The sequence below is a fragment of the Bombina bombina genome, chromosome 6 (genome assembly GCF_027579735.1).
Source record: "Bombina bombina isolate aBomBom1 chromosome 6, aBomBom1.pri, whole genome shotgun sequence".
NCBI lineage: Eukaryota > Metazoa > Chordata > Amphibia > Anura > Bombinatoridae > Bombina > Bombina bombina.
In genome coordinates this window covers 133,312,253-133,339,157 of record NC_069504.1, presented here as the reverse complement: position 1 = coordinate 133,339,157, position 26,905 = coordinate 133,312,253, and the positions used below count along the sequence as shown (strand labels likewise).

At 40.4% G+C, this 26,905-nt stretch overlaps 1 protein-coding gene across 3 annotated transcripts in view; it reads right to left on the bottom strand.

The window, feature by feature from the left end:
- The window catches only part of TBC1D22A (TBC1 domain family member 22A), a 1,537,055-nt gene that overhangs the window by 831,018 nt on the left and 679,132 nt on the right, over positions 1-26,905 (bottom strand). For all 3 annotated transcript variants that reach the window (XM_053716617.1, XM_053716618.1, XM_053716619.1), the window contains exon 6: positions 9,497-9,625. In XM_053716617.1, the coding sequence (XP_053572592.1) occupies positions 9,497-9,625 (129 nt within the window). The remainder of the gene's footprint in view (positions 1-9,496; positions 9,626-26,905) is intronic.

Here is a 26,905-nt window from a genome sequence, read left to right as displayed (position 1 = left end):
GAAACCTATCTTGTATCCCTGAGCTATGACCTCCAGGACCCACGGATCCTGCACATCCCTGGAACAAGCGTTAGAAAACAGCAATAGTCTGCCCCTACATGATCCAGCTTTGAATCAGGGGGCCGCCTATTCATGCCGACGTGTTCTCGGTGGGCTTCTTGTTCTGCTTGGATTTATTCCAGGATTGAGCCAGCTTCCAAATGCTCTTGGTTTGCTCAGGCTTAGAGGAGGACTGCTGACGTTATTAGATCATTTTACCTTAGGTTAGTTCCTTTTATCCTGCGGTAGGAGGGCACCCTTGTCCCCTGTAACCGTGGAGATAATGGAGTCCAGGCCTGAAACAAATCAAATGTTTCCCTTAAAAGGGAGGGAAAACAGAATTTATGTTTACCTGATAAATTTCTTTCTCCAACGGTGTGTCCGGTCCACGGCGTCATCCTTACTTGTGGGATATTCTCTTCCCCAACAGGAAATGGCAAAGAGCCCAGCAAAGCTGGTCACATGATCCCTCCTAGGCTCCGCCTACCCCAGTCATTCGACCGACGTTAAGGAGGAATAATAGCATAGGAGAAACCATATGGTACCGTGGTGACTGTAGTTAAAGAAAATAAATTATCAGACCTGATTAAAAAACCAGGGCGGGCCGTGGACCGGACACACCGTTGGAGAAAGAAATTTATCAGGTAAACATAAATTCTGTTTTCTCCAACATAGGTGTGTCCGGTCCACGGCGTCATCCTTACTTGTGGGAACCAATACCAAAGCTTTAGGACACGGATGAAGGGAGGGAGCAAATCAGGTCACCTAAATGGAAGGCACCACGGCTTGCAAAACCTTTCTCCCAAAAATAGCCTCAGAAGAAGCAAAAGTATCAAACTTGTAAAATTTGGTAAAAGTGTGCAGTGAAGACCAAGTCGCTGCCCTACATATCTGATCAACAGAAGCCTCGTTCTTGAAGGCCCATGTGGAAGCCACAGCCCTAGTGGAATGAGCTGTGATTCTTTCGGGAGGCTGCCGTCCGGCAGTCTCGTAAGCCAATCTGATGATGCTTTTAATCCAAAAAGAGAGAGAGGTAGAAGTTGCTTTTTGACCTCTCCTTTTACCTGAATAAACAACAAACAAGGAAGATGTTTGTCTAAAATCCTTTGTAGCATCTAAATAGAATTTTAGAGCGCGAACAACATCCAAATTGTGCAACAAGCGTTCCTTCTTTGAAACTGGTTTCGGACACAGAGAAGGTACGATAATGTCCTGGTTAATGTTTTTGTTAGAAACAACTTTTGGAAGAAAACCAGGTTTAGTACGTAAAACCACCTTATCTGCATGGAACACCAGATAAGGAGGAGAACACTGCAGAGCAGATAATTCTGAAACTCTTCTAGCAGAAGAAATTGCAACTAAAAACAAAACTTTCCAAGATAATAACTTAATATCAACGGAATGTAAGGGTTCAAACGGAACCCCCTGAAGAACTGAAAGAACTAAATTGAGACTCCAAGGAGGAGTCAAAGGTTTGTAAACAGGCTTGATTCTAACCAGAGCCTGAACAAAGGCTTGAACATCTGGCACAGCTGCCAGTTTTTTGTGAAGTAACACCGACAAGGCAGAAATCTGTCCCTTCAGGGAACTTGCCGATAATCCTTTTTCCAATCCTTCTTGAAGAAAGGATAGAATCCTAGGAATCTTAACCTTGTCCCAAGGGAATCCTTTAGATTCACACCAACAGATATATTTTTTCCAAATTTTGTGGTAAATCTTTCTAGTTACAGGCTTTCTGGCCTGAACAAGAGTATCGATAACAGAATCTGAGAAACCTCGCTTCGATAAAATCAAGCGTTCAATCTCCAAGCAGTCAGCTGGAGTGAAACCAGATTCGGATGTTCGAACGGACCCTGAACAAGAAGGTCTCGTCTCAAAGGTAGCTTCCAAGGTGGAGCCGATGACATATTCACCAGATCTGCATACCAAGTCCTGCGTGGCCACGCAGGAGCTATCAAGATCACCGACGCCCTCTCCTGATTGATCCTGGCTACCAGCCTGGGGATGAGAGGAAACGGCGGGAACACATAAGCTAGTTTGAAGGTCCAAGGTGCTACTAGTGCATCCACTAGAGCCGCCTTGGGATCCCTGGATCTGGACCCGTAGCAAGGAACTTTGAAGTTCTGACGAGAGGCCATCAGATCCATGTCTGGAATGCCCCATAGTTGAGTGACTTGGGCAAAGATTTCCGGATGGAGTTCCCACTCCCCCGGATGCAATGTCTGACGACTCAGAAAATCCGCTTCCCAATTTTCCACTCCCGGGATGTGGATAGCAGACAGGTGGCAGGAGTGAGACTCCGCCCATAGAATAATCTTGGTCACTTCTTCCATCGCTAGGGAACTCCTTGTTCCCCCCTGATGGTTGATGTACGCAACAGTCGTCATGTTGTCTGATTGAAACCGAATGAACTTGGTCCTCGCTAGCTGAGGCCAAGCCTTGAGAGCATTGAATATCGCTCTCAGTTCCAGAATATTTATCGGTAGAAGAGATTCTTCCCGAGACCAAAGACCCTGAGCTTTCAGGGATCCCCAGACCGCGCCCCAGCCCATCAGACTGGCGTCGGTCGTGACAATGACCCACTCTGGTCTGCGGAATGTCATCCCTCGTGACAGGTTGTCCAGGGACAGCCACCAACGGAGTGAGTCTCTGGTCCTCTGATTTACTTGTATCTTTGGAGACAAGTCTGTATAGTCCCCATTCCACTGACTGAGCATGCACAGTTGTAATGGTCTTAGATGAATGCGCGCAAAAGGAACTATGTCCATTGCCGCTACCATCAACCCGATCACTTCCATGCACTGAGCTACGGAAGGAAGAGGAACGGAATGAAGTATCCGACAAGAGTCCAGAAGCTTTGTCTTTCTGGCCTCTGTTAGAAAAATCCTCATTTCTGAGGAGTCTATAATTGTTCCCAAGAAGGGAACCCTTGTTGACGGGGATAGAGAACTCTTTTCCACGTTCACTTTCCAGCCGTGAGATCTGAGAAAGGCCAGGACGATGTCCGTGTGAGCCTTTGCTCGAGGGAGGGACGACGCTTGAATCAGAATGTCGTCCAGGTAAGGTACTACTGCAATGCCCCTTGGTCTTAGTACCGCTAGAAGGGACCCTAGTACCTTTGTGAAAATCCTTGGAGCAGTGGCTAATCCGAAAGGAAGCGCCACAAACTGGTAATGTTTGTCCAGGAATGCAAACCTTAGGAACCGATGATGTTCCTTGTGGATAGGAATATGTAGATACGCATCCTTTAAATCCACCGTGGTCATGAATTGACCTTCCTGGATGGAAGGAAGGATAGTTCGAATGGTTTCCATCTTGAACGATGGGACCTTGAGAATTTTGTTTAAGATCTTGAGATCTAAGATTGGTCTGAACGTTCCCTCTTTTTTGGGAACTATGAACAGATTGGAGTAGAACCCCATCCCTTGTTCTCTTAATGGAACAGGATGAATCACTCCCATTTTTAACAGGTCTTCTACACAATGTAAGAACGCCTGTCTTTTTATGTGGTCTGAAGACAACTGAGACCTGTGGAACCTTCCCCTTGGGGGAAGTCCCTTGAATTCCAGAAGATAACCCTGGGAGACTATTTCTAGCGCCCAAGGATCCAGAACATCTCTTGCCCAAGCCTGAGCGAAGAGAGAGAGTCTGCCCCCCACCAGATCCGGTCCCGGATCGGGGGCCAATATTTCATGCTGTCTTGGTAGCAGTGACAGGTTTCTTGGCCTGCTTTCCCTTGTTCCAGCCTTGCATTGGTCTCCAAGCTGGCTTGGCTTGAGAAGTATTACCCTCTTGCTTAGAGGACGTAGCACTTTGGGCTGGTCCGTTTTTACGAAAGGGACGAAAATTAGGTCTATTTTTTGCCTTGAAAGGCCTATCCTGAGGAAGGGCGTGGCCCTTACCCCCAGTGATATCAGAGATAATCTCTTTCAAGTCAGGGCCAAACAGCGTTTTCCCCTTGAAAGGAATGTTTAGTAACTTGTTCTTGGAAGACGCATCAGCCGACCAAGATTTCAACCAAAGCGCTCTGCGCGCCACAATAGCAAACCCAGAATTCTTAGCCGCTAACCTAGCCACTTGCAAAGTGGCGTCTAGAGTGAAAGAATTAGCCAATTTGAGAGCATTGATTCTGTCCATAATCTCCTCATAAGGAGGAGAATCACTATCGAGCACCTTAATCAGTTCATCAAACCAGAAATATGCAGCTGTAGTGACAGGGACAATGCATGAAATGGGTTGTAGAAGGTAACCCTGCTGAACAAACATCTTTTTAAGCAAACCTTCTAATTTTTTATCCATAGGATCTTTGAAAGCACAACTATCCTCTATGGGTATAGTGGTGCGTTTGTTTAAAGTAGAAACCGCTCCCTCGACCTTGGGGACTGACTGCCATAAGTCCTTTCTGGGGTCGACCATAGGAAACAATTTTTTAAATATGGGGGGAGGGACGAAAGGAATACCGGGCCTTTCCCATTCTTTATTAACAATGTCCGCCACCCGCTTGGGTATAGGAAAAGCTTCTGGGAGCCCCGGCACCTCTAGGAACTTGTCCATTTTACATAGTTTCTCTGGAATGACCAACTTTTCACAATCATCCAGAGTGGATAATACCTCCTTAAGCAAAATGCGGAGATGTTCCAACTTAAATTTAAATGTAATCACATCAGATTCAGCCTGATGAGAAATGTTCCCTGAATCAGTAATTGCTCCCTCAGACAAAACCTCCCTGGCCCCCTCAAATTGGATTAGGGGCCCTTCAGAGATATTAATATCAGCGTCGTCATGCTCTTCAGTAACTAAAACAGAGCAGCCACGCTTACGCTGACAAGGGTTCATTTTGGCTAAAATGTTTTTGACAGAATTATCCATTACAGCCGTTAATTGTTGCATAGTAAGGAGTATTGGCGCGCTAGATGTACTAGGGGCCTCCTGAGTGGGCAAGACTCGTGTAGACGAAGGAGGGAATGATGCAGTACCATGCTTACTCCCCTCACTTGAGGAATCATCTTGGGCATCATTGTCATTATCACATAAATCACATTTATTTAAATGAATAGGAATTCTGGCTTCCCCACATTCAGAACACAGTCTATCTGGTAGTTCAGACATGTTAAACAGGCATAAACTTGATAAGAAAGTACAAAAAACGTTTTAAAATAAAACCGTTACTGTCACTTTAAATTTTAAACTGAACACACTTTGTTACTGCAATTGCGAAAAAACATGAAGGAATTGTTCAAAAATCACCAAATTTTCACCACAGTGTCTTAAAGCCTTAAAAATATTGCACACCAAATTTGGAAGCTTTAACCCTTAAAATAACGGAACCGGAGCCGTTATAAGCTTTAACCCCTTTACAGTCCCTGGTATCTGCTTTGCTGAGACCCAACCAAGCCCAAAGGGGAATACGATACCAAATGACGCCTTCAGAAAGTCTTTTCTAAGTATCAGAGCTCCTCTCACATGCGACTGCATGCCATGCCTCTCAAAAACAAGTGCGCCACACCGGCGCGAAAATGAGACTCTGCTTATGCTTTGGGAAAGCCCCTAAGAAATAAGGTGTCTAATACAGTGCCTGCCGATATTATTATATCAAAATACCCAGATAAAATGATTCCTCAAGGCTAAATATGTGCTAATAATGAATCGATTTAGCCCAGAAAAGTCTACAGTCTAAATAAGCCCTTGTAAAGCCCTTATTTACGATCGTAATAAATATGGCTTACCGGATCCCATAGGGAAAATGACAGCTTCCAGCATTACATCGTCTTGTTAGAATGTGTCATACCTCAAGCAGCAAGAGACTGCACACTGTTCCCCCAACTGAAGTTAATTGCTCTCAACAGTCCTGTGTGGAACAGCCATGGATTTTAGTTACGGTTGCTAAAATCATTTTCCTCATACAAACAGAAATCTTCATCTCTTTTCTGTTTCTGAGTAAATAGTACATACCAGCACTATTTCAAAATAACAAACTCTTGATTGAATAATAAAAAACTACAGTTAAACACTAAAAAACTCTAAGCCATCTCCGTGGAGATGTTGCCTGTACAACGGCAAAGAGAATGACTGGGGTAGGCGGAGCCTAGGAGGGATCATGTGACCAGCTTTGCTGGGCTCTTTGCCATTTCCTGTTGGGGAAGAGAATATCCCACAAGTAAGGATGACGCCGTGGACCGGACACACCTATGTTGGAGAAAGTAGTCTAGACTTAGAAGTCATGTCCGCAGACCAGGACTTCAGCCAGAGCACCCGACACGTCTGCATTGAGAAACCAGAGATTTTAGCATTCAGGCAAATAATCTGCATGTTTGCATCAGATATAAAAGAAGTAGCAATTTTCAAAGCCTTAATTCTTTCCTGGATAACGTCGAGGGGACCCTCCAACATCAATACCGCTAAGGAGTTGCACCAGTAGGCCGCGGCTCCAGCAACCGAGGCAACAGCCGCTGCCGGTTTAAATAAATATCCTGTATGCTGAAACATTTTCCTGAGAAAAGTTTCCATTTTCTTATCCATCGGCTCTCTGAAAGATGAGCTATCCTCAAGAGAGATAGTAGTACGCTTAGCTAACGTGGAGATAGCACCATCCACCTTAGGGATGGAACCCCACAACTCTAGCTGAGACTCCGGGACTGGGAACAGTTTTTTAAATGCAGAGGAAGGAGAAAAGAAAGATCCAAATCTAGCCCATTTGTTTTCAATAATATTCACCATTTTTAAGGATATGGGAAAAGTTAACGGCGCTACCCTGTCCTCGTACACTCTGTCTAATTTAGGGATCAAAGGTTCATCAGGCAACTTGGCCTCTAAAACCTCTAATGTAGACAGAATCTACTTTAGAAGAAAACATAAGTGTTCAATCTTAAATCTAAAGGCTGGCTCCTCCGCAGCCGAAGTCCTAGAGGTAGCAGACTCCGATCCAGAAATTTCACCCTCTAAAGACTCAGAGTGTGACCCATCCTGGGTAATTTGCGCATCCTGTAACTGCACATGGTCAGACATGTTGCTAGGTACTGTATGCATGTTCTATATAAAGTTACACTTGCATATATAATACATTTCTACACCGCACTTAAGCCACTCTTCTTATGAAGACGGTGCTCCTACTTTGCACTTTGTATATTCATCCTGGGATACCTGAAAGCTCAACAAATCAAGTAAATCACTGGATGTCCTCTGGTCCAAAGAGCTATGTTTAACCTTTCGCTTGCGCTTAGTAGGGTGAGGTGAAGCACTAAGGGCCTAAGACACTGCCGTCTTTAACTGCACGGTAAAGTCTGATGGTAAAAGGCTCCCTCCAGGCGGAGGATCAGGCGTGCTTCAGGAAGCTGCATGAGACAATGGAGATGATTGATGTGTATGCACCTCATGGGCCGGCGAGTCCTCAGAGGTGGACGGTCAAGTTGTACTAAAGGGGTTAACCTTCTTAGACAAAATAACCTTGTTGATGCATATGGAACACAGTTGAGAGGGCAAGCACACCAAGGCCTCCTCACAATATAGACAGGTATTACTATTAGGAATAGAGGGAGTAACCTCAAGCATATCAGGATCCTCCATAGCTTGCGCTAACAACAGTAGGATACAAATAAATGAACTCTTTATTTTTCTCAAAAACTGCACCTATATACCCCCAATGACTGGGGCACTCACGACCCAGGCAACCAGAGAAGAAGCAACCTCTCCGACAGTTAACTCGGTCAGGAAAGAGAAAACGAAAGTGTGACCACACCCAGTCATGTGGTACACAATGCAAGACTGCCCCTGCTATGAGAAAATGTGCACCAATGCTATCAAGCTGCGCAAAGTTCAAAGTGAAAGTAAAACACCTGTATGTTCCGTTACCGCATAATAACAGACTATGAGCCCAAAAAATATATCTCACATAAAAGCAGCAAAAATCAAAGAAACACATTTGATTAATCCCCACTGTTCAATAACCTCCCTTAGGAGATATTACCCATGATTCTATAAAAGAAAAAAGGATTCACACTGTGACCCTGTCTTCAGCAATTTCAACATAAGTAGAAATTGAAACGATCTTACCAGAATCTGTGCTGTGGAACAGAAACACAACCTCTCAAGTGTGACAGTCTTGCAGCATCGCTCCTGACATGGACTTGAGTGAAGAAAGCAGACAGTGAAACTCATCAACACTGGTTGCTTAAGAAGCTGTTAGCAGGCAATCTGGATGGGTTCGCAGAAAGAAACTCTCCCTGCATCTCCAGACTCTAACTTTCATCAATGCTCTCACTGAGAGGCTCACAAGAATACTTAAAACTCCAGTTCCATAATGAAAGGCATATATCCCTCTTGAGGAACAATTTAGAAATCTTCTGACAATTATCTGCCATCCTCCTGTGATGAAAGGCAAAGAATGACTGGAGAATGGGGGAAGTGGGAGAGTTATTTAAGTCTTTGGCTGGGGTGTCTTTGCCTCCTCTTGGTGGCCAGGTTCAGTATTTCCCAACAGAACAGTAAGGAATGAAGCCATGGACTCTCCTTGTATTAAGAAGGAAATTAAATTGATGCATGTATGCAGGATGATGTATGCAGCGAAAACAGATTAAATACCACATGTATTTTAGTAACATGTGTTGTGTATTTTTATTTGAATTTCTTGAATCACATATATACATAAGTATTATATTTTCTTCATGCAATTAGAGTAAAATGTGACTAATATTAATTAAAAATAACTGAACTATAGCTTAAAGTGTTATTATTATAAATATTGTGATAACACCACTTGAAATCAACTTTGATAAAACTGCTAATTTCTTCTGCAATGATGATGCACTCTGAGACTGAGGCACTTCCTCATAGCTCTTCCATGCGGGCAAAAGCTTTAATGAGGCCGTTTGTCAGCCACTTTATCTTGTAGATAAGCCAGACATACATCTATGGAAAAATATGAGGCTATTGTCTTCTTTTAGATAATAGTATAAGTGATAACTGTTAAAAACCTAAAGATTGATGTAGATTTTTAACATAGCCCCCTATGCACTAGCATCAACTTAACGGGAAGCACCACACGTTATGGGTAATACATTTAAAAACTGCTATCACCTTAACTAATATACACCAGGGAGTTCTACTCTAGTGGTGTCTTTAAATCAGCTACATAATGAGACAGAGGGGAAACATTGCTTAGAGAAGGATGTGTTGACTTCTGATTGCTTGAAATTTGTAATGTAAGTGTATATTTATTTATTTTATTTTAGTTATTTATTTGTGTGTGTGTTGGGGGGGGGGGGTACATAAAATCCATACATACTAAACAAGTACTATAGGAATCTGTATATTTATTATCAGCAGAAAGAAATTACCAGTTAACATCTAATGTATCTTTAGTAGTTTTTCAAAGAAAATCTTTCAAATTAATATTTTTAGGTTGCAAGCAGTAAGATTTGTATCAATACTAAAAAAAAAAAAAAAGAATTTTTTTTTTTACCTGTCTGTATGTTGCCTGGTTGGTATCGTCATTCCTGGAACTGTAATATTGTTCTATAAATGCAAAGTATTCCTTTTGCTTTCGCTTTAGTGTTCCTTCTCTTCTCTCAACATTTGCTGGAAGGTAACCCTGAATATGAAATAAATCAATAGGTTTAAATTCGAGAAAGAAGACAAAGTGAAATATCCACTAATAAAATTTAAATTCTTCAACAGCTCATTCAGGCAGCCTGTTTTAAACACTGAAAAAGTGAGGGTCTGTGTCATACATTAGTGGTATCTGCTTTATAAACGTTACATTTTATCTTGCAACTGGCGCAATAAAAAAATCTGTAAAACACTACATATAAACAGTACACAGAAGCAGGTAAAATACATGATTATAGAACTTCAAAGTCAAATGTCCTTTAACAATGTGCGCTATATCATAGATTTATTACTGAAATCTGAAGTTATATATCAACAAAGAGGGAAAAATATCCTATATATCTAGACACAAAATAATGCAAACAATTAAAACAGCCCCTTGGGTATGCTGTATAATATACCCCAAGTAGTTATAGTCTCATTTGGCTCCAGGAACCAGAGGATCTCTGATGAAGCGCATCTGAGCATACACAAAACACATCAGATCTCTCACAGCTGCCTTTTCACATTATGGAATACAAAAAGAAAGGGATGCGCTAAGCTTGGGACTTCCTAGCCTTCCTTAAAAAGAGCTCCCAAGGTAGAGCACACACAGCAGAAAAGTATACAATAGTAAAAGAAGGCGCTACAAGCTGAAAGTGTCAAAAAAATAATTATTTAATGAGTCATACACTGGTACGTCTCCCAGAGATAAGAGGGATTAAATACACAGAATACTCAGCAATGACATTAAAAAAGGAGGAAATACCACCTAGAAAAAAAAAGGGCCCTTTAAAATAACTGACAGATTAGATAAAATCTGAGATATAACTGTATAATAAAACTTCTGAAAAGACCAAGTGATATAACCTAAGAGAATATAAAATGTAGGGGTAATCTAAGAACTGGCCTCTCACAAGCCTAGTACAAGTTTCCAGATACCTCTTACTTTTGGAGGCAGTCTGAGTTTGATCATTAATCCAGAGGATGTCCCTGATCCATACTGCAATCCCAAAAAGTAACCCGGAACTCACCGGGTTATGTGACTAGCCTGACCCTTGTTATCAAAGTGTTGTTGGCGTCCTCGCCGAATACCGTAGGCTGCCTGCACTTCAGTACCTTACGTACATATCGCGCATCACTGGGGTATCTGGTTTGAGATCCAGAAATAACTGCAGTTATAATCCTCATGTGTTTTGGGGGTTGTAATGCACTCCACTTCTACGCGTTTCACCCTCATACAGGGCTTTTAAAAAAAAAAAAATTGTGCGGTCGGGGGGCGTGTCCAAGCAGCGGCTCCGTGCAGTCGCATTTTTCTGTTATAAGCCGCTAAATATTAACTCACAAGTATGGCATCTGCTAACCAATTGATCAGTACACAATTTAATACAACTAGCTTTAGCTGTACATATGACCCCAGAGCTGGAAACGGACAATTGAGGCCTGTAACAGCGGCGATCTCGCAGGCAACGTTCCCCCCCCTGGTGACTGACCAGGGGTGAACATCCAGAGCCGAACTCAGGATAAACACATCTCAACATTTTGCTCCTTCATCGACATTACTCTCACTCATTTGTTTTTCCCCTCTTCCTTACTTTTTTGGCGGAGCCTGCCTGTTATATACTTCAAACCTCTGGAAAAGAAAATGGCGGCCTCCATAACAGATACAGAGAGCGACAGCACTCTCACACTGCTAGACCGCACTCTGCTTAAAATAGAAGTACTATTCCAGAAATTAATAGACAAGGCCCCGTCAGAGCAAGACCTTCTCTCTCTCATGCAGAAAGCCCCACCTTCTATCTCGGGGCAACCATCACCTTTGCAACCAAAGAACCCGGAGTGCGACTTACCTTTTGGGCCCAAGAGGACCACAGAACTCAGTGGACAGTTGACAGAGGAACTTGATCGATCTGATCCCCTAAGCACGATTACCCTCAAGCCTATAATGCGGCACGGGGAAAGCGAGTTTGTGGTGACCGCCAAAGAAGAAAAACTCATGGACAAACTTATATGTTCCCCACCGAACATCCTGGACTATAAACACTCTGCCCTCTACTCTTGTGGGATAAATGCACAACATACATTGCCGATCCGAGTCACAAAGATTGAGCAGACCCGTGGCAGCATCAAGGTAGTACGGGGCTATACTTCTAACGCACGGTACTCATGGAACATAACAAGAAAGCTGAATTTACTCACTCCAAGAGAGTATATGAATGTGCTCAGACCCCAACAGGAATTGCAGGTCCCTATGAAGAAACGGAACATTATCCCAGCGGCATTTGACACTTCATGGCAGATGAGGGTGTCAGATATGCTTATAAGTAAAATTCAATATATTAAAATCATATAGCCGACTTAAACAAGTCCTGGGGGTTGTGTACGTAGAGTGTCTATCTGTCAACCGTTAACATTTGAAAAAGTAGATGTATTATACAGTTCTCTTTAGATTTTATCTGTACGCTAAGTTTTCTTTCTTTTTTGTTAAAGTAAATTCATAAGGTTCGTTATGCCTAGATGTAGATAGACTGGCAGACAACCAGGTAGAGCTCCCACGCAATACTGTCCTTAATATGTGACTCACACTAGCATTGCATTGTTGGAGATAGTGCCATATAATCCTTATAATGCTTCCTATAGCAGGACACTTCCTGGCACTTGTGTTATCCCAAATGTATATATTTCTATAAATAGTAATCCCACAACATTACTGTCATACAGCTATGAGGAATTGTATTACATTTCTAGTAGAGCTCAGCTCCGGCTCGTTTAACACCTGCATGTACACCGGGAGAGAGGGTAGTAACTCATCTCACCCCTAAAGGTAACAATAAGCTCATATTTGTAGAGTTGAAGATGTGCCCGCAATTCATATCATATAATTGAGTTCTGGTTGTCCACAACAGTTTTTGTTATGTTTGTTATTTTTGTCTTAGATATTTGTAGGTTTCCCCCAAAATTCTTGATTCTGAGTCTCCCTTTCTTTGAGATCCAAAAGTGGTCTCTCATACTGGGGTATAAAAGAGAGTTTGACATATACAGCCCACACGTCCTGCCTATGAGATCAAGCAATATTCTTAAATCATTTGAAAGACTTTCCCTCATTCATCACCTAGCCCATCAGATATGTATTTGCCATTTTTTGTAGGTTTTTTGTTTTAAATGTAAAATATAGTCTTATAATAATTATGATCTACGGGACGTGTGGGGATACAGCAAAGGAGTTTGATTGTACAATTTAATCAGTAACATGCAATGACTGTTTATGTACCTACAATGTGTTAATATTGATGATTTCTTACCTGCTGTAACACATTGATTTCTCTAATAAAGCTCTTTGAAAATTAAAAAAAAATAAAAAAAATTGTGCGGTCACTAATTATCTGGCTTTGATGTACCTCTTTGGACCCGGATTTCTTTGTGATGTCAACTATGTTTTGACAAGGGAGCTTATTTGTATCGTTTCAACTTTACTACATTATATATGCTCTTATGTTATATCACTTGGTCTTTCAGAAGTTTTATTATAAGTTATATTTCAGATTTTATCTAATCTGTCAGTTATTTTAAAGGGCCCTTATTTTTTTCTAGGTGGTGTTTCCTCCTTTTTTAATGTCATTGGTGAGTATTCTGTGTATTTAATCTATTCCTCTGATCTCTGGGAGACGTACCAGTGTATGACTTGTTTTTTTTTTGTGTTTATCTGATTTTTTTACATATCTATGTACTTTATTAAATAATTAGTTGTTTTTTTTTACACTTTCCGCCTGTAGCGCCTATCCTCTTCCACATTATCGGCAAGATGTGATGTGTTCTTTTCGCAATTAATTTCCATTGCGCAGGTATTACAAGTCTTGAAAAATTGTGATTGCACGTGCATATGCCTTTTACGCTGCATTCCTTTCCGCGCTTGAAGAGCTGTAGTTAACAGTTTTGCGCAACATAAAAGTTTAATGAAACACTTCAAAAATACATTACAAAGTACAGTTACACTCATATTAACACTGTCTAATAAAAATTATTTTAAAAAAATTATGGAAACAAAAGTTATAAGGGCTCAAAGATAGGAGATCTTGGGTGTTAGGGGGGAAAAAACAGTGCAGGGATTTTACACTGACATACATACACATACATAGAGAAACATGGATTTATAAGTATAGAGATATGTTTAAAGTGAAGGTCAATTTGGATGAATTAGTGCCCGTTTTTTAATAAACCTATTAAAAACAAGGGCACTTTAATTCATGAAAATTGACATTTCACTCATTTTCTTCAAAAACTTACCTCTTAATCCTGAATGCCGCTCCAGCGATTCCCCCAGCCGTCGGAAGCCTCTTCATACGTCCGAAATGACGAATCCGGCTTCCTCCAAACACGGCTTTCCCCCCGGGTGCATCATGGCCTGATGCAACGCCGTGATTGGAGGAAGCTGGATTCATCATTTTGGACACGCGAAGAGGGCTTGCAATGGGCGGAGGAAGCGCTGCAGCGACTGACAGGATTAAAAGGTAAGTTTTTGAAGAAAGGGAGTGAAATGTCAATTTTTATGAATTAAAGTGCCCTTGTTTTTATTAGGTTTATTAAAAACCGGGCACTAATTCATCCAAATTGACCTTTACTTAACTAAGGAGATAATGAAAATAGTTTACATTACAATCTTATGCACACTAAACAATTTCTCAGAGGGATTTTAAAAGAGATATTTGAATATAGATTTCGAGATATTTAGACATATATATTAATATACATATCTTTCTAAAAATAGATATATCAGTCCAAAAATCATCACATACATAGAGAAATATTTATTTATTTATAAATAAATAGAACATATTCCATTGCGAAAATATTTTTGCAATATGAAATATTCACATTTTCATGTACACTTTTCAAGGAGAATACATCATGGGCTTTGCACAACAGATTAGGGTTTTTGTGGGGTTTTTTTTATTTGTCTTCTCCATTAGCTTCTATGGGGAACACGTGAAGGTGCACGCTATTTCGCGGTTTGCATTATGCGGCTTAACGTGTGCGCAAAATACGTTATTTTACAACTTGTAATAACTGCGCAACCACAAATGCAAAAAACCCATAACACGTGCATTGTTTTTACAACTGATTTTTCATGCGATTTGTAATCTTGCCCTCTGTGTGTAGATAATGCCAAAGTTTGAATAAATGCACTTGCATTGGAGAACCGGTCTCATCATTCTTTCTTATTATGTGAAGTTATATAGCTCTATAAATAAAATATGTAAATAACCCATAAAATGAAGTAAAGTTACTATTTTTGAGGTATGATAATGAGAACAATTGCATCATACACAAAAAAAGTAAAATACAGTAAAGACACTTGTCTTGCAAAAACACAAACTACATCTTCAGAGCCTTTTCAAATCATTCATAATACGATAATTAAAATGATATTGTTCCAACAGTAATTTTAAATAAATTATTACAAAATTTAAAATAATAAAAATGAGAAAAAATGTAATTAAATGAAATCCCACCTTATTATTACATGCTGTACAATTGTCTATGTTTTATATATGTAAAATTATATTGTGCTTTATATAGAGGTAATCACCAAACAAATCTATGACTCTAATCAAGCATGAAAATATGTAGGGACTGCAGTTTGCGTGGATCAGTATTTTTTAATATGCTTGAAAATGTGAGATTTGAAAGTCTATTAGGCAAAAATGGGGTCTATCTTAGAGCAATGTACTTAATGCTGAGCTCAAAGTTACTGAAAAAAGCTGTGAACCGTGGATTTAGGGAATATAACACCTTCACCAAAGATGTTTTACAAAACAGAAGAGAGCTTGTACACTAATGACTTGATACTCTTCAAAGGCATATAACACTTTTTTCAAAGATTTTCTACTAAACAGAAGAGCTGGTTATGTTATGTACGATTGACTAGATTCTGACCAAAGAAACATAATGCAAACCATCATGTACAGGTAGGGTTCAGTTTCTGAAGAAAATGCTGCAAAATGTTTCTAAAATGAACCATTTATATAATGTAAGCCAATAAGAAGCCAATTCAAGCGCTCAAAATTGACATAAATATGATTGTATATATAAGGACTGATTTACTCATGGCAAATTGGGTTAATAAGCAGCTATAACTCCTGAATAAAAACTAAAGTAGATGACAAGCATAATAATTATAATGATGATTGTTTTGTTTTTTTTTACCTTTTTTCACTGCTCCCTCGCCCATTCCGCTCAATGTCCTGGACCACCCAGACAAAAGGGCTGTGCTATAGAGCATTTGTATCCCGCCCCATGGCCAATCAGAAGTGCTTATTCAATTTTATACAAATAACCTAAGGATTGTCTCACACGTGCACCCTTTTATCCAGTGGTCCGAGTGCGATGACACTGGGAACACAATTAGATACAGCAGTGGCAGGAGTGAGAGCCAGAAGAAAACTATTCACTGCTGGGAATATCAGTGACATCATCATTGGGGTTGGTGCATGTGTAATGTGCTGCAGGGAGACAGACCGAGTGGCCGTACGGCCAGAAAATATTGTTTGGGGGCATGGAAAACATTGTAGAATTTTTAAAAATAGGAAGCAATATTTACTTATTGCCCAACACCAACATATTTTACTATGTCTGCAAATTAATTTAAAATGTATTCTTGTTCTGCATAAAATGTCCCTTTAAAGCTCTGAAATGCATGGTATGAAAAAATATTTGCAATATGTGTTAGCACTTTAAATAAACTCAACCCACAAGAAACATAAGGGTCGTCTCTCAAAATACAAAATGTCAAAACACTGTACTTCAAGAGCAAAGTCTCTTCAATTCCTGTAGAAAAAGATTTCCCAAACAGTTTCAGATACTTATGTACTGCTGGTAATTTATCCTTTGGAAAAGAGTATACATAACGTGCAATGTGTCATTTTCTTATTTCCCACTTTTGGATGTATACAGTGAGTGCTGTAATAGTATGTAGTGCAAAATATCAGTTCTAAAAAACTATTTATTTTAATAGTTGGCCCCAATTTCAAACAAAGAGAGAGATCTTTTGTAAGCACTTTGCACTTTAAGATGGAAAAAAGCACATCTTTGCAGAATATATTCCAAAGAAAATCAACAAGTGAAACTGCTGATAATACCTCTGACCCCCCAGCCAGACCCCGCCGTTTGTAAAGTCCGCAGGAAAAAGGCCCCCTCCGGATGGAGCATTAGATGTGCTACGAGGAACTGCATGTGGAATGGATAATGTAGTAATCTCACGGAACGCCGAGTTCTGAGAGGTAGGTGGCTCAGAGGGACTAAGAGCCTTAGCAGGCTTGTCTCCCTTCTGAGACTTTATAACAGTGTTAGGCATGTGGAAGATAATTGAGTGGGCGGACAAACCACGGCATCCTCACAATATAAACAGGTATGATTTAGTACCGAAGGAGTACCTTCTAACATATCAGAGTCCTCCATAGCTCAGGTTATACCCACAGAAGGACACAAATAAAAATGTTTTTTTATTATAGAAAACTGCACCTTTATACTCCCAATTGGTGGGGCACTCACCACCTCCTAGATCCAGACAGTTAACAGAGGAAACGCTCTCCTCAGGTTCAAGTCTCAGCCAGAATGGATTAAATGAACATAGACCACACCCGGTCACATGGAATGCAAGACAGTACTTCTCCTGTTATTACAAGAAGAGCAAGTAATAGGAGCTGTGCAACACTTTCAAAAACGAAAGTGAAACTTAAACGCGAAACCTGTTTGTTCCAGCCAAAAACACACAGTCCATCAGCCCAGGAAAAAAAAAATCACACAAAGCAGCATGTAAATAATTAATACACTGATGAATTAACCCCAACTGTTCAATAAACCTCCTTCAGAGGATATTAACCTTGGATCCTATCAAGGTATAAAGGAGCCACACTGTGACCCTGTTATAACGTTTTATGTGTAAAAATTGAAACAATCTTAACTTTAGGATCCATGCTGTGGATCAAATGACACAAGAGGAGGGTCAGAGGTATTTCTCCCTCTTATTGACAGTACTTGTGTTTAACTTATACACATTTTTTATACTACAAATTCCATTAAGACTTGTCACTATTAACAAGCCTTTTTTGTTTGGGCATCACAGCGGTATTTTTCAATCCTTATGTTTGGTGATCTATATAAACAATTCTTAATTTTTGAGACTTCTTAAAATTGTGCTTAAGAGGTTTAGCACAGTTAAAATATCACTTAAACAGGAAGCACATACAGCTATTGTTTTGTTTGAGTGTAAAAAGGAAATGTATGCTTACCTGATAAATTGATTTCTTCTAAGATATGACGAGTCCACGGATTCATCCTTACTTGTGGGATATTATCCTCCTGATAACAGGAAGTGGCAAAGAGCACCACAGCAGAGCTGTATATATAGCTCCTCCCTTCTCCCCACTCCCAGTCATTCGACCAAAGGTAAAGGAAGAGAAAAGAAAAGCTAAAAGGTGCAGAGGTGACTGAAGTTTTGAAAACAAAAATATAATCTGTCTAATATGACAGGGAGGGCCGTGGACTCGTCGTATCGTAGAAGAAATCAATTTATCAGGTAAGCATACATTTCCTTTTCTTCTACTAGATACAACGGGTCCCTGGATTCATCCTTACTTGTGGGATACAATACCAAAGCAACAGGACACGGATGAACGGGAGGGACAAGACAGATACCTAAACAGAAGGCACCACTGCTTGAAGAACTTTTCTCCCAAAAATAGCCTCAGAAGAAGCAAAAGTATCAAATTTCTAAAATTTGGAAAACGTATAAAGAGAGGACCAAGTCGCAGTCTTACAAATCTGTTCAACAGAAGCATCGTTTTTAAAAGCCCATGTGGAAGCCACCGCTCTAGTAGAATGAGCTGTAATTTTTTCAGGAGGCTGCTGTCCAGCAGTCTCGTATGCCAAACAGATGATGCTTTTCAGCCAAAAAGAAAGAGAGGTAGCCGTAGCTTTTGACCCCTACGCTTTCCAGAATAAACAACAAATAGAGAAGATGTTTGACGGAAATCCTTGGTTGCTTGTAAATAAAACTTCAAGGCACGAACCACGTCCAAGCTATGTAACAGACGCTCCTTCTTAGAAGAAGGATTAGGACACAGAGAAGGAACAACAATTTCCTGATTAATATTCTTATTTGAAACAATCTTAGGAAGGAACCCAGGTTTAGTACGCAAAACCACCTTATCAGAATGGAATATAAGATAAGGCAAGACACATTGTAACTCAGAAAGCTCAGAAACTCTTTGAGCAAAAGAGATAGCAACTAAAACTAAACTTTCCAAGATAAAAGCTTAATATGTATGGAATGCATGGGTTCAAACGGAACCCCTTGAAGAACATTGAGAACTAAATTCAAACTACCTTGAATGAGAAGGTCCTGTCTCAGTTTCCACGGTGGCAGAGATGACATTTCCACTAGATCTGCATACCAAGTCCTGTGTGGCCACGCAGGCGCTATCACGATTACCGAAGCCCTCTCCTGTTTGATTCGGGAAATCAGACGAGGTAGGAAAGGAAAAGGAGGAAACACATAAGCCAGGTTGAACGACCAAGGTACTGCTAGAGCATCTATCAGTACTGCTTGGGGATCCCTTGATCTGGACCCGTAACAATGAAGTTTGCCATTCTGACGAGATGCCATCAGATCCAATTCCGGTGTGCCCCATTGAAGGATCAATGCCGCAAACACCTCCGGATGGAGCTCCCACTCCCCCGGCTGAAAAGTCTGACGACTTTTTTCCGCTTCCCAGTTCTCTACTCCTGGGATATAGATTGCTGATAGATGGCAAGAGTGAGTCTCTGCCCATCGAATTATCTTGGAAACCTCTATCATCGCTAGAGAAATCTTTGTTCCCCCTTGATGATTGATGTATGCTACAGTCGTGATATTGTCCGACTGGAATCTTATGAATTTGGCCAAAGCCAACTGAGGCCACGCTTGAAGCTCGTTGAATATTGCTCTCATTTCCAGAATATTGATTGGTAGTAGGGACTCCTGAGTCCAAACACCCTGAGCCTTCAGGGAATTTCAGACTGCACCCCAGCCCAAGAGGATGGCGTCCGTCGTCACTATGACCCATGCTGGCCTGCGGAAGCACATTCCCCCGGACAGATGATCCTGTGACAACCACCAAAGAAGAGAGTCTCTTGTCTCTAGATCCAGATTTATCTGAGGAGATAAATCCGCATAATCCAAATTCCACTGTCTGAGCATGCACAGCTGCAGTGGTCTGAGATGTAAGCGAGCAAACGGAACAATGTCCATTGCCGCTACCATTAACCCAATTACCTCCATACACTGCACCACTCATGGCCGAGGAATGGACTGAAGTGTAGTTAGGATCTTTGACTTTCTGACCTCTGTCAGAAATATTTTCATGTCTACCGAGTCTATCAGAGTTCCCAGGAATGGAACTCTTATAAGTGGAACTAGTGAACTCTTTTGTATATTCACCTTCCACCTGTGAGTTCTTAGAAAAGCCAACACGATGTCCATGTGAGATTTGGCTAGATGGTAAGTTGACGCCTGAATCAAAATATCGTCCAGATTGGGCGCCACTGCTATGCCCCGCAGCCTTATAACCGCCAGAAGGGACCCTAGCACCTTTGTGAAGATTCTGGGAGCTGTGGCCAACCCGAAAGGGAGGGCCACAAACTGTTAGTGTATGTCCAAGAAGGCGAACCTGAGAAACTGGTGATTATCTTTGTGGATAGGGATGTGAAGATACGCATCCTTCAAGTTCACGGTAGTCATATATTGACCCTCCTGGATCACTGGTAAAATTGTTCGTATGGTCTCCATCTTGAACGATAGGACTCTGAGAAATTTGTTTAGGCATTTGAGATCTAAAACCAGTCTGAAGGTTCCCTCTTTTTTGGGAACCAAGAACAGATTTGAGTAAAACTCCTGCCCCAGTTTTGGAACTGGGCAGATTACCCCCATGGTATATAGGTCTTCTACACAGCGTAAGAACGCCTCTCTTTTTGTCTGGTCTACAGACAAACGTGAAAGATGAAATCTCCCTCTTGGGAGAAAAATCCATGAATTCTAGTCGATACCCCTGGGTCACGATTTCTAATGCCCAGGGATCCTAAACGTCCCTTGCCCAAGCCTGAGCGAAGAGAGAAAGTCTGCCCCCTACTAGGTCCGGTCCCGGATCGGGGGCTGCTCCTTCATGCTGTCTTGGTAGCAGCAGCGGGCTTCTTGGCCTGTTTAACTTTATTCCAGGTCTGGTTAGGTCTCCAAACTGACTTGGATTGTGCAAAATTCCCTTCCTGCTTTGTGGCGGAGGAGGAAGTAGAGGGCCCACCTTTAAAGTTTCGAAAGGAACAAAAATTATTTTGTTTAACCCTCATTTTAACAGTCTTGTCCTGAGGAAGGGCATGACCTTTACCTCCAGTAATGTTGGATAAGCCTGATGAAACAGTTTGTTGCTGAGAAACGCGTTGCTGCTTGTTTTTAATCTTTCATAAGTAAAGTCTATCTTTTTATACAAACACTTGCTATTGTGTATTATTTGGATCAATCTTGGTCCCATGGACTTTTGCTGATTGCCTCATGTTAAAGCCTTGTCATAGTCTGTTGGGTGACTGTATTGATCCCTTCCTGCCTGATTAGCATCATTGGAGATGCTTCACCAAATGTGAGTATATTTTCTACTATATACATCACTATCCTTTGGGTTCAAACTGTACTAGGCCATATAGGCACCTTTGTGTCTCCTTGTATCTTTATCACAGAATATACTTCTCTATCCAAGAGGTCGGTCTGCTGGGTGACTGTGATAGATCCCAGACTGCTTCCACTGCACTAACTGGAGTGCTTCCAAAATTGTGAGTTTGAATTGGCACAATTAGACTGTATATATTGTGTGGAACAAACAATGTGGCGCATCTGTCTTTTTAATATTTTATAGATCATCTTCATAGGATCCAGGCCGGGTCCTCTACAGATTGCTGCCTCGATTATCTTCAATCCACTTTACAGAGACTTTTGTTATATATATAAAATTCTTTTATTTTTCCCAATAATTTTGTACCAATTGAGATAATAATTTGTATGATATTTTGTATTTCTGTCTGAACTAGCTAGCCTAGACCAGATATCCTACTTATCTCTATATCTACTACATAATTATAAAATCAATCAGACTTGTTAATTGTTTTCTTATCATATATATATATATATATATATATATATATATATATATATATAAAACCTACTTACTCTAGGGCGCCCCCTATCTTATAGAAAAATTCTAAACACATAGAGCATTGACTTTCCTTAATGTCAGACATGTTGAAACAAACTAGTAATAACCACAAAAAGTCTTGTAAACACTTTATTTAGTGGAAAAAAAACAACAATTTGAAAAACGGTACTGCGCCTTTAAGAGTAAAAAAGCGTACAATTTTTCCAAAACTGCTTTAAAATGTTATAATTATCACAATTTTAGCATATATGTGTCTTATCTTGCCAGCTAAGATTGCACCACAAATAAGGTATACTTAACCCTCTATGGAAAAAAACACTACTCAAAAACGTTATGAAAAATAAGATAGCAACCCTTTGCACCTCGCCACAGCACTGCTAAATATTTTATATATATATATATATATATATATATATATATATATATATATATATATATCAACTGCGTATACTTTACCCCAAATAACCAAATCAATGTTTCAGTTTACAGAATTTCTTGTTTCACCTCATATGAATAAAGGTATTGCAATATGGATAATAAAAGGTAGCCCAGAGGGGGATGCTTCCGGGCGGCGGCCATGATGGTCGCTTATTTTAGAGGCTGAGGAGTTGGGCTTATATTTCTGCTGCATATAACTCAACTATGGCACCATATATGATTGTGAGTGATATAATCTACAAATACAGATTCTGCTGAACACTTAGACCTATTTTGATACGCCAACCTTAGTCTTAAGGTACCGGAATGAGGAGGTACGCAGTAGCGGCCTAGAAAGAGCCAGACCATCTAACCCCCCCGGGTTTAACAGCTTATGCAGCTGTCTTTTCTCATCCTAACGCAGGAACCATCTACTATTCCAAAGTAACCACACATAGGAAAATCTGTCCCTAGAGCGGCACACTATATCTGCACTATGGCTATGGAAGCACTTGACAGATGGGAGAGCTCCATAACTCAGGCGATAAGAGACCACTTCCAGAATCTGGAGATAGAGCTATGCAAACTATTGCTAATAGGAGAAGACATGGAGGGCGATCAACTCAAAATCCTGGATCCGCTAACAAGGGGCTACGAAGAAGAGTTTTTGAGTGGCCCGATCATTGCTACCACCACCCGCCCATCTAAGCAAACAGACTACGACGGAGTCCCTAAAAAAGACCACCTCTTCGTGCCGGAGCCCGTTAAGGTGCTGAACAGGCGCCTTTTCCACAACTGAAGACCACATCCGAATGGGTGCTGAAAACCTCCTTTGTTTTCTTAGAAGAGATAACTTATCTCGGCTGTGTAGTGCCGACTCGCCAGGATTGCCAGATGACACAGACGGACTCATTCACCAACATCGCAATCTCTGATCCGGCGCCACGGCAAGGGGAGATAGAATATACCCATTCCCTCACGGCCACACTTAGGACTGGAGGAACTATTACCTGGAACAAATGGCCTTTAAAGGCTTGTATACAAGCCGTGTACCCACTTCATCCACAAAACTTTAGGTACGAGCAGCAGCACTCACCTTTTCTAGGGTTCCGGCATGGTGTGGGATAAAACAAGGGATACTTTGACTTGTCATGCAGGGTTAGGAGCGGCAAGTCCAAAAGCATTATAGTTATAAGCCACCGCAGATCAGCAGTATCCCTTTCAATATCTGAACGGCTAAGAGACTGTTTAACTTGCCACCGTGAAGTCTGCCCTTTGCCTTCCCTGCGTTACAATTTACCCCATGCAAGTCTTTTGGTTTAAGTTTAAGTTTTGTTAAGGGGCCCTATGATACCTCACCGGATCAGCGCTGGTTTGATGTGTCTCGAACTATAATTACTCCATACCACAAGGACTTATTGCAATAACGTTTATTGTCCCCTGGTTGTGACTAAATTTTATATGTTTGGGTGATAATAACAATATGCTGAGAACCAAGTTTAATCAGGCCCCGAGTTTAGTAACAGCCTTTAGGGAGGAGGTAGGGGGGAGGAAGAGAGACAGTGAGAGAAGTAGTGAAGAAAGAAAAAGCCTCTATCTTTCTGATTGCCTTTTTGTCTGAGATTTAAATATTGGCATCTGATCCCCCATACCCACCTACTTGAAAGTTGTCTTCTCTGGTTCTTTTTTCCATTTATCCCCCCTAGATTTAGATATTGATGTTAAGGTATTATGTATAACCCTGACTACTGTCTCTCACTATACCTGTGGTCAACATAATTTTAGCTCATTCCTGTCCCCTAACAGATTACTTAACACTTACACATGAGCGAGTTTATAAATAGATGGACAATGATCGGTTGCTCTATAATAGGCAGGGTGTATATTACTTTAAAAATAGTCAAGTGTGGCCTTAGTAAGCGTATTATTTATTCCCATTACATCCATTACAATGCATAGGTAGGTGGTGATACATCTTACAAGTTTTTATTTTCTGCCTGGAGTCTAAAAAGTTTAGCACCTGTCAGCATCATATCTCTGGATTGTACTCATTTGATCTATACTCATTCCGCCAGGCATCCTAATACATAACTATTGATGCCCCTACGGGCTTTTGATGACAATGTACAACTGCATACTACCCGTTCTCATCCTGTAGTAATATTTTTCATTTTATACTGTACTTTGGCTGCTTGCTTGGAAATGTTAGTGAGATGGCTCCTATATTATTTTTTGTGTCAAACCTATAAACTGGGTTCAAGAGTGGCCCTGCAACTCTTTTCCTTCACACTCCCTGCCCCAATCTAGTTTTTTTACCTGGTTATAAGCGGTCCAAGAGTGGCCGATATGTCTCACTTAGGGGGAATTGTTTTTTCACACTGGTAATAATACCAAAAAAGAAAAGAAAAAAAGAGGTATTGCATTGTACAACTATCCTTTTATTATATAAATTCAAATACTGTGAGTCTTTGTACAATTATTATGTCATGCCTGTTTACGTTTAGATTTATATATATATTTTCTATTGCATGATGCTTGTTCTTGTACATTTCATTCCTCAATAAAAATCTTTAAAATAACAAAAAATTAAAAAAAAAAAAAAAAAAAAAGGTAGCCCAATTTTGCTTATAGTAACTGTGTCCCAATATGGCAGCAAAGTCATCAGTCCAAAAATTTAGCAAACAGACAGCCTCTTCTATTCCTTTGCATGAGATTATATCATGTGATATACCCCACCCATTTTAATTCTAATCATTGGTGAAATTGGTATGATAGGCCCTCGGAGCTTGTCTTTGGATTGGCCCTAGCGGAGCTTGTCTCTGATTCGCTCTGGGATCTGAAAATCTCATAGGCTAGTTGGTTTGGCATATGTTTTAAACAGTCAATTTGTTTGGCTGTCATATCATTTTTAATCCCCTAGGGGGCAGCAGACAATCACAAATGTAGTCTCTATCAAATATTGCTGCAGTTCAATTATCTAACCTATAAAATGTTTATTGTATTTACTATAATTTTCAGTATTAATAAACTTTTCTGGCCAACAAATATGGGACCCTATAGTGTCATTCTCTCTGATTATTGTAATATTAAATATGATTATACTTCTAGTAATCATATTAATAAGCAGCTCACTGTTAACCATCCTTCTTCACAGAATCAAAGCATTTAACATCCTGGCATTGTATTGTATCTTAAATGAATACAGTATATTTCACGTTTCTCATCATTTTCAATGTATGAAAAACCAGATGTAGGTCTGAAATGAAAGCAATAATGTTGTTAAAATGTCAAACATTTATACATCAAACATTTATCCAATGTGGTATCATTCAGATCAATACATATATATCATACACATATATATACACATATATAAATATATATATATATATATATATATATATATATATATATATATATATATATATATATATATATATACACACACACACACACACACACACACACACACATATACATGCTGTCACTATAGCTTCATATGAAGACTTAGTCACAGCATTTCCACATGTCTGTAGGTAACTTGAGTTCAGATGTCTAGAAAAAAATAAAAGAATAGGTTATTAATTGTGAAATAGATTTTAAATTGACTGTATAGCTACTTGTTCAATACAGCAGACATTTATCCAATATAGTATTAGTTTCAGATGAATACACACACATATACAGTGGGGCAAAAAAGTATTTAGTCAGCCCCCAATTCTGTAAGTTCTCCCACTTAAGAAGATGAGAGAGGCCTGCAATTTTCATCATAGGTATACCTCATCTATGAGAGACAAAATGTGGAAACAAATCCAGACAATCACAAATTTGGAAATAATTTATTTGCATATTATGGTGGAAAATAAGTATTTGGTCAATATCAAAAGTTCATCTCAATACTTTGTTATATATACTTTGTTGGCAATGACAGAGGTAAAACGTTTTCTGTAAGTCTTCACAAGGTTGTCACACACTGTTGCTGGTATGTTGGCCCATTCCTGCATGCAGATCTCCTCTAGAGCAGTGATGTTTTGGGGCTATCGCTAGGCAACACAGACTTTCAACTCCTTCTAAAGGTTTTCTATGGGGTTGAGATCTTGAGACTGGCTTGGCCACTCCAGGACCTTGAAATGCTTCTTTCGAAGCCACTCCTTCATTGCCCAGGCGGTGTGTTTGGGATCATTGTCATGCTGAAAGACCCAGCCACGTTTCATCTTCAATGCCCTTGCTGATGGAAGGAGGTTTGCACTCAAAATCTCACGATACATGGCCCCATTCATTCTTTCATGTACACGGATCAGTCGTCATGTTCCCTTTGCAGAGAAACAGCCCCAAAGCATGATGTTGCCACCCCCATGCTTCACAGTAGGTACGGTGTTCTTTGGTTGCAACTCAGCATTCTCTCTCCTCCAAACACAAGGAGTTGTGTTTCTACCAAACAGTTCTACTTTGGTTTCATCTGACCATATGACATTCTCCCAATCCACTTCTGGATCATCCAAATGTTCTCTAGCATACTTCAGATGGGCCCGGACATGTACTGGCTTAAGCAGGGGGACACATCTGGCACTGCAGGATCTGAGTCCCTGGCGGCATAGTGTGTTACTGATGGTAGCCTTTGTTACGTTGGT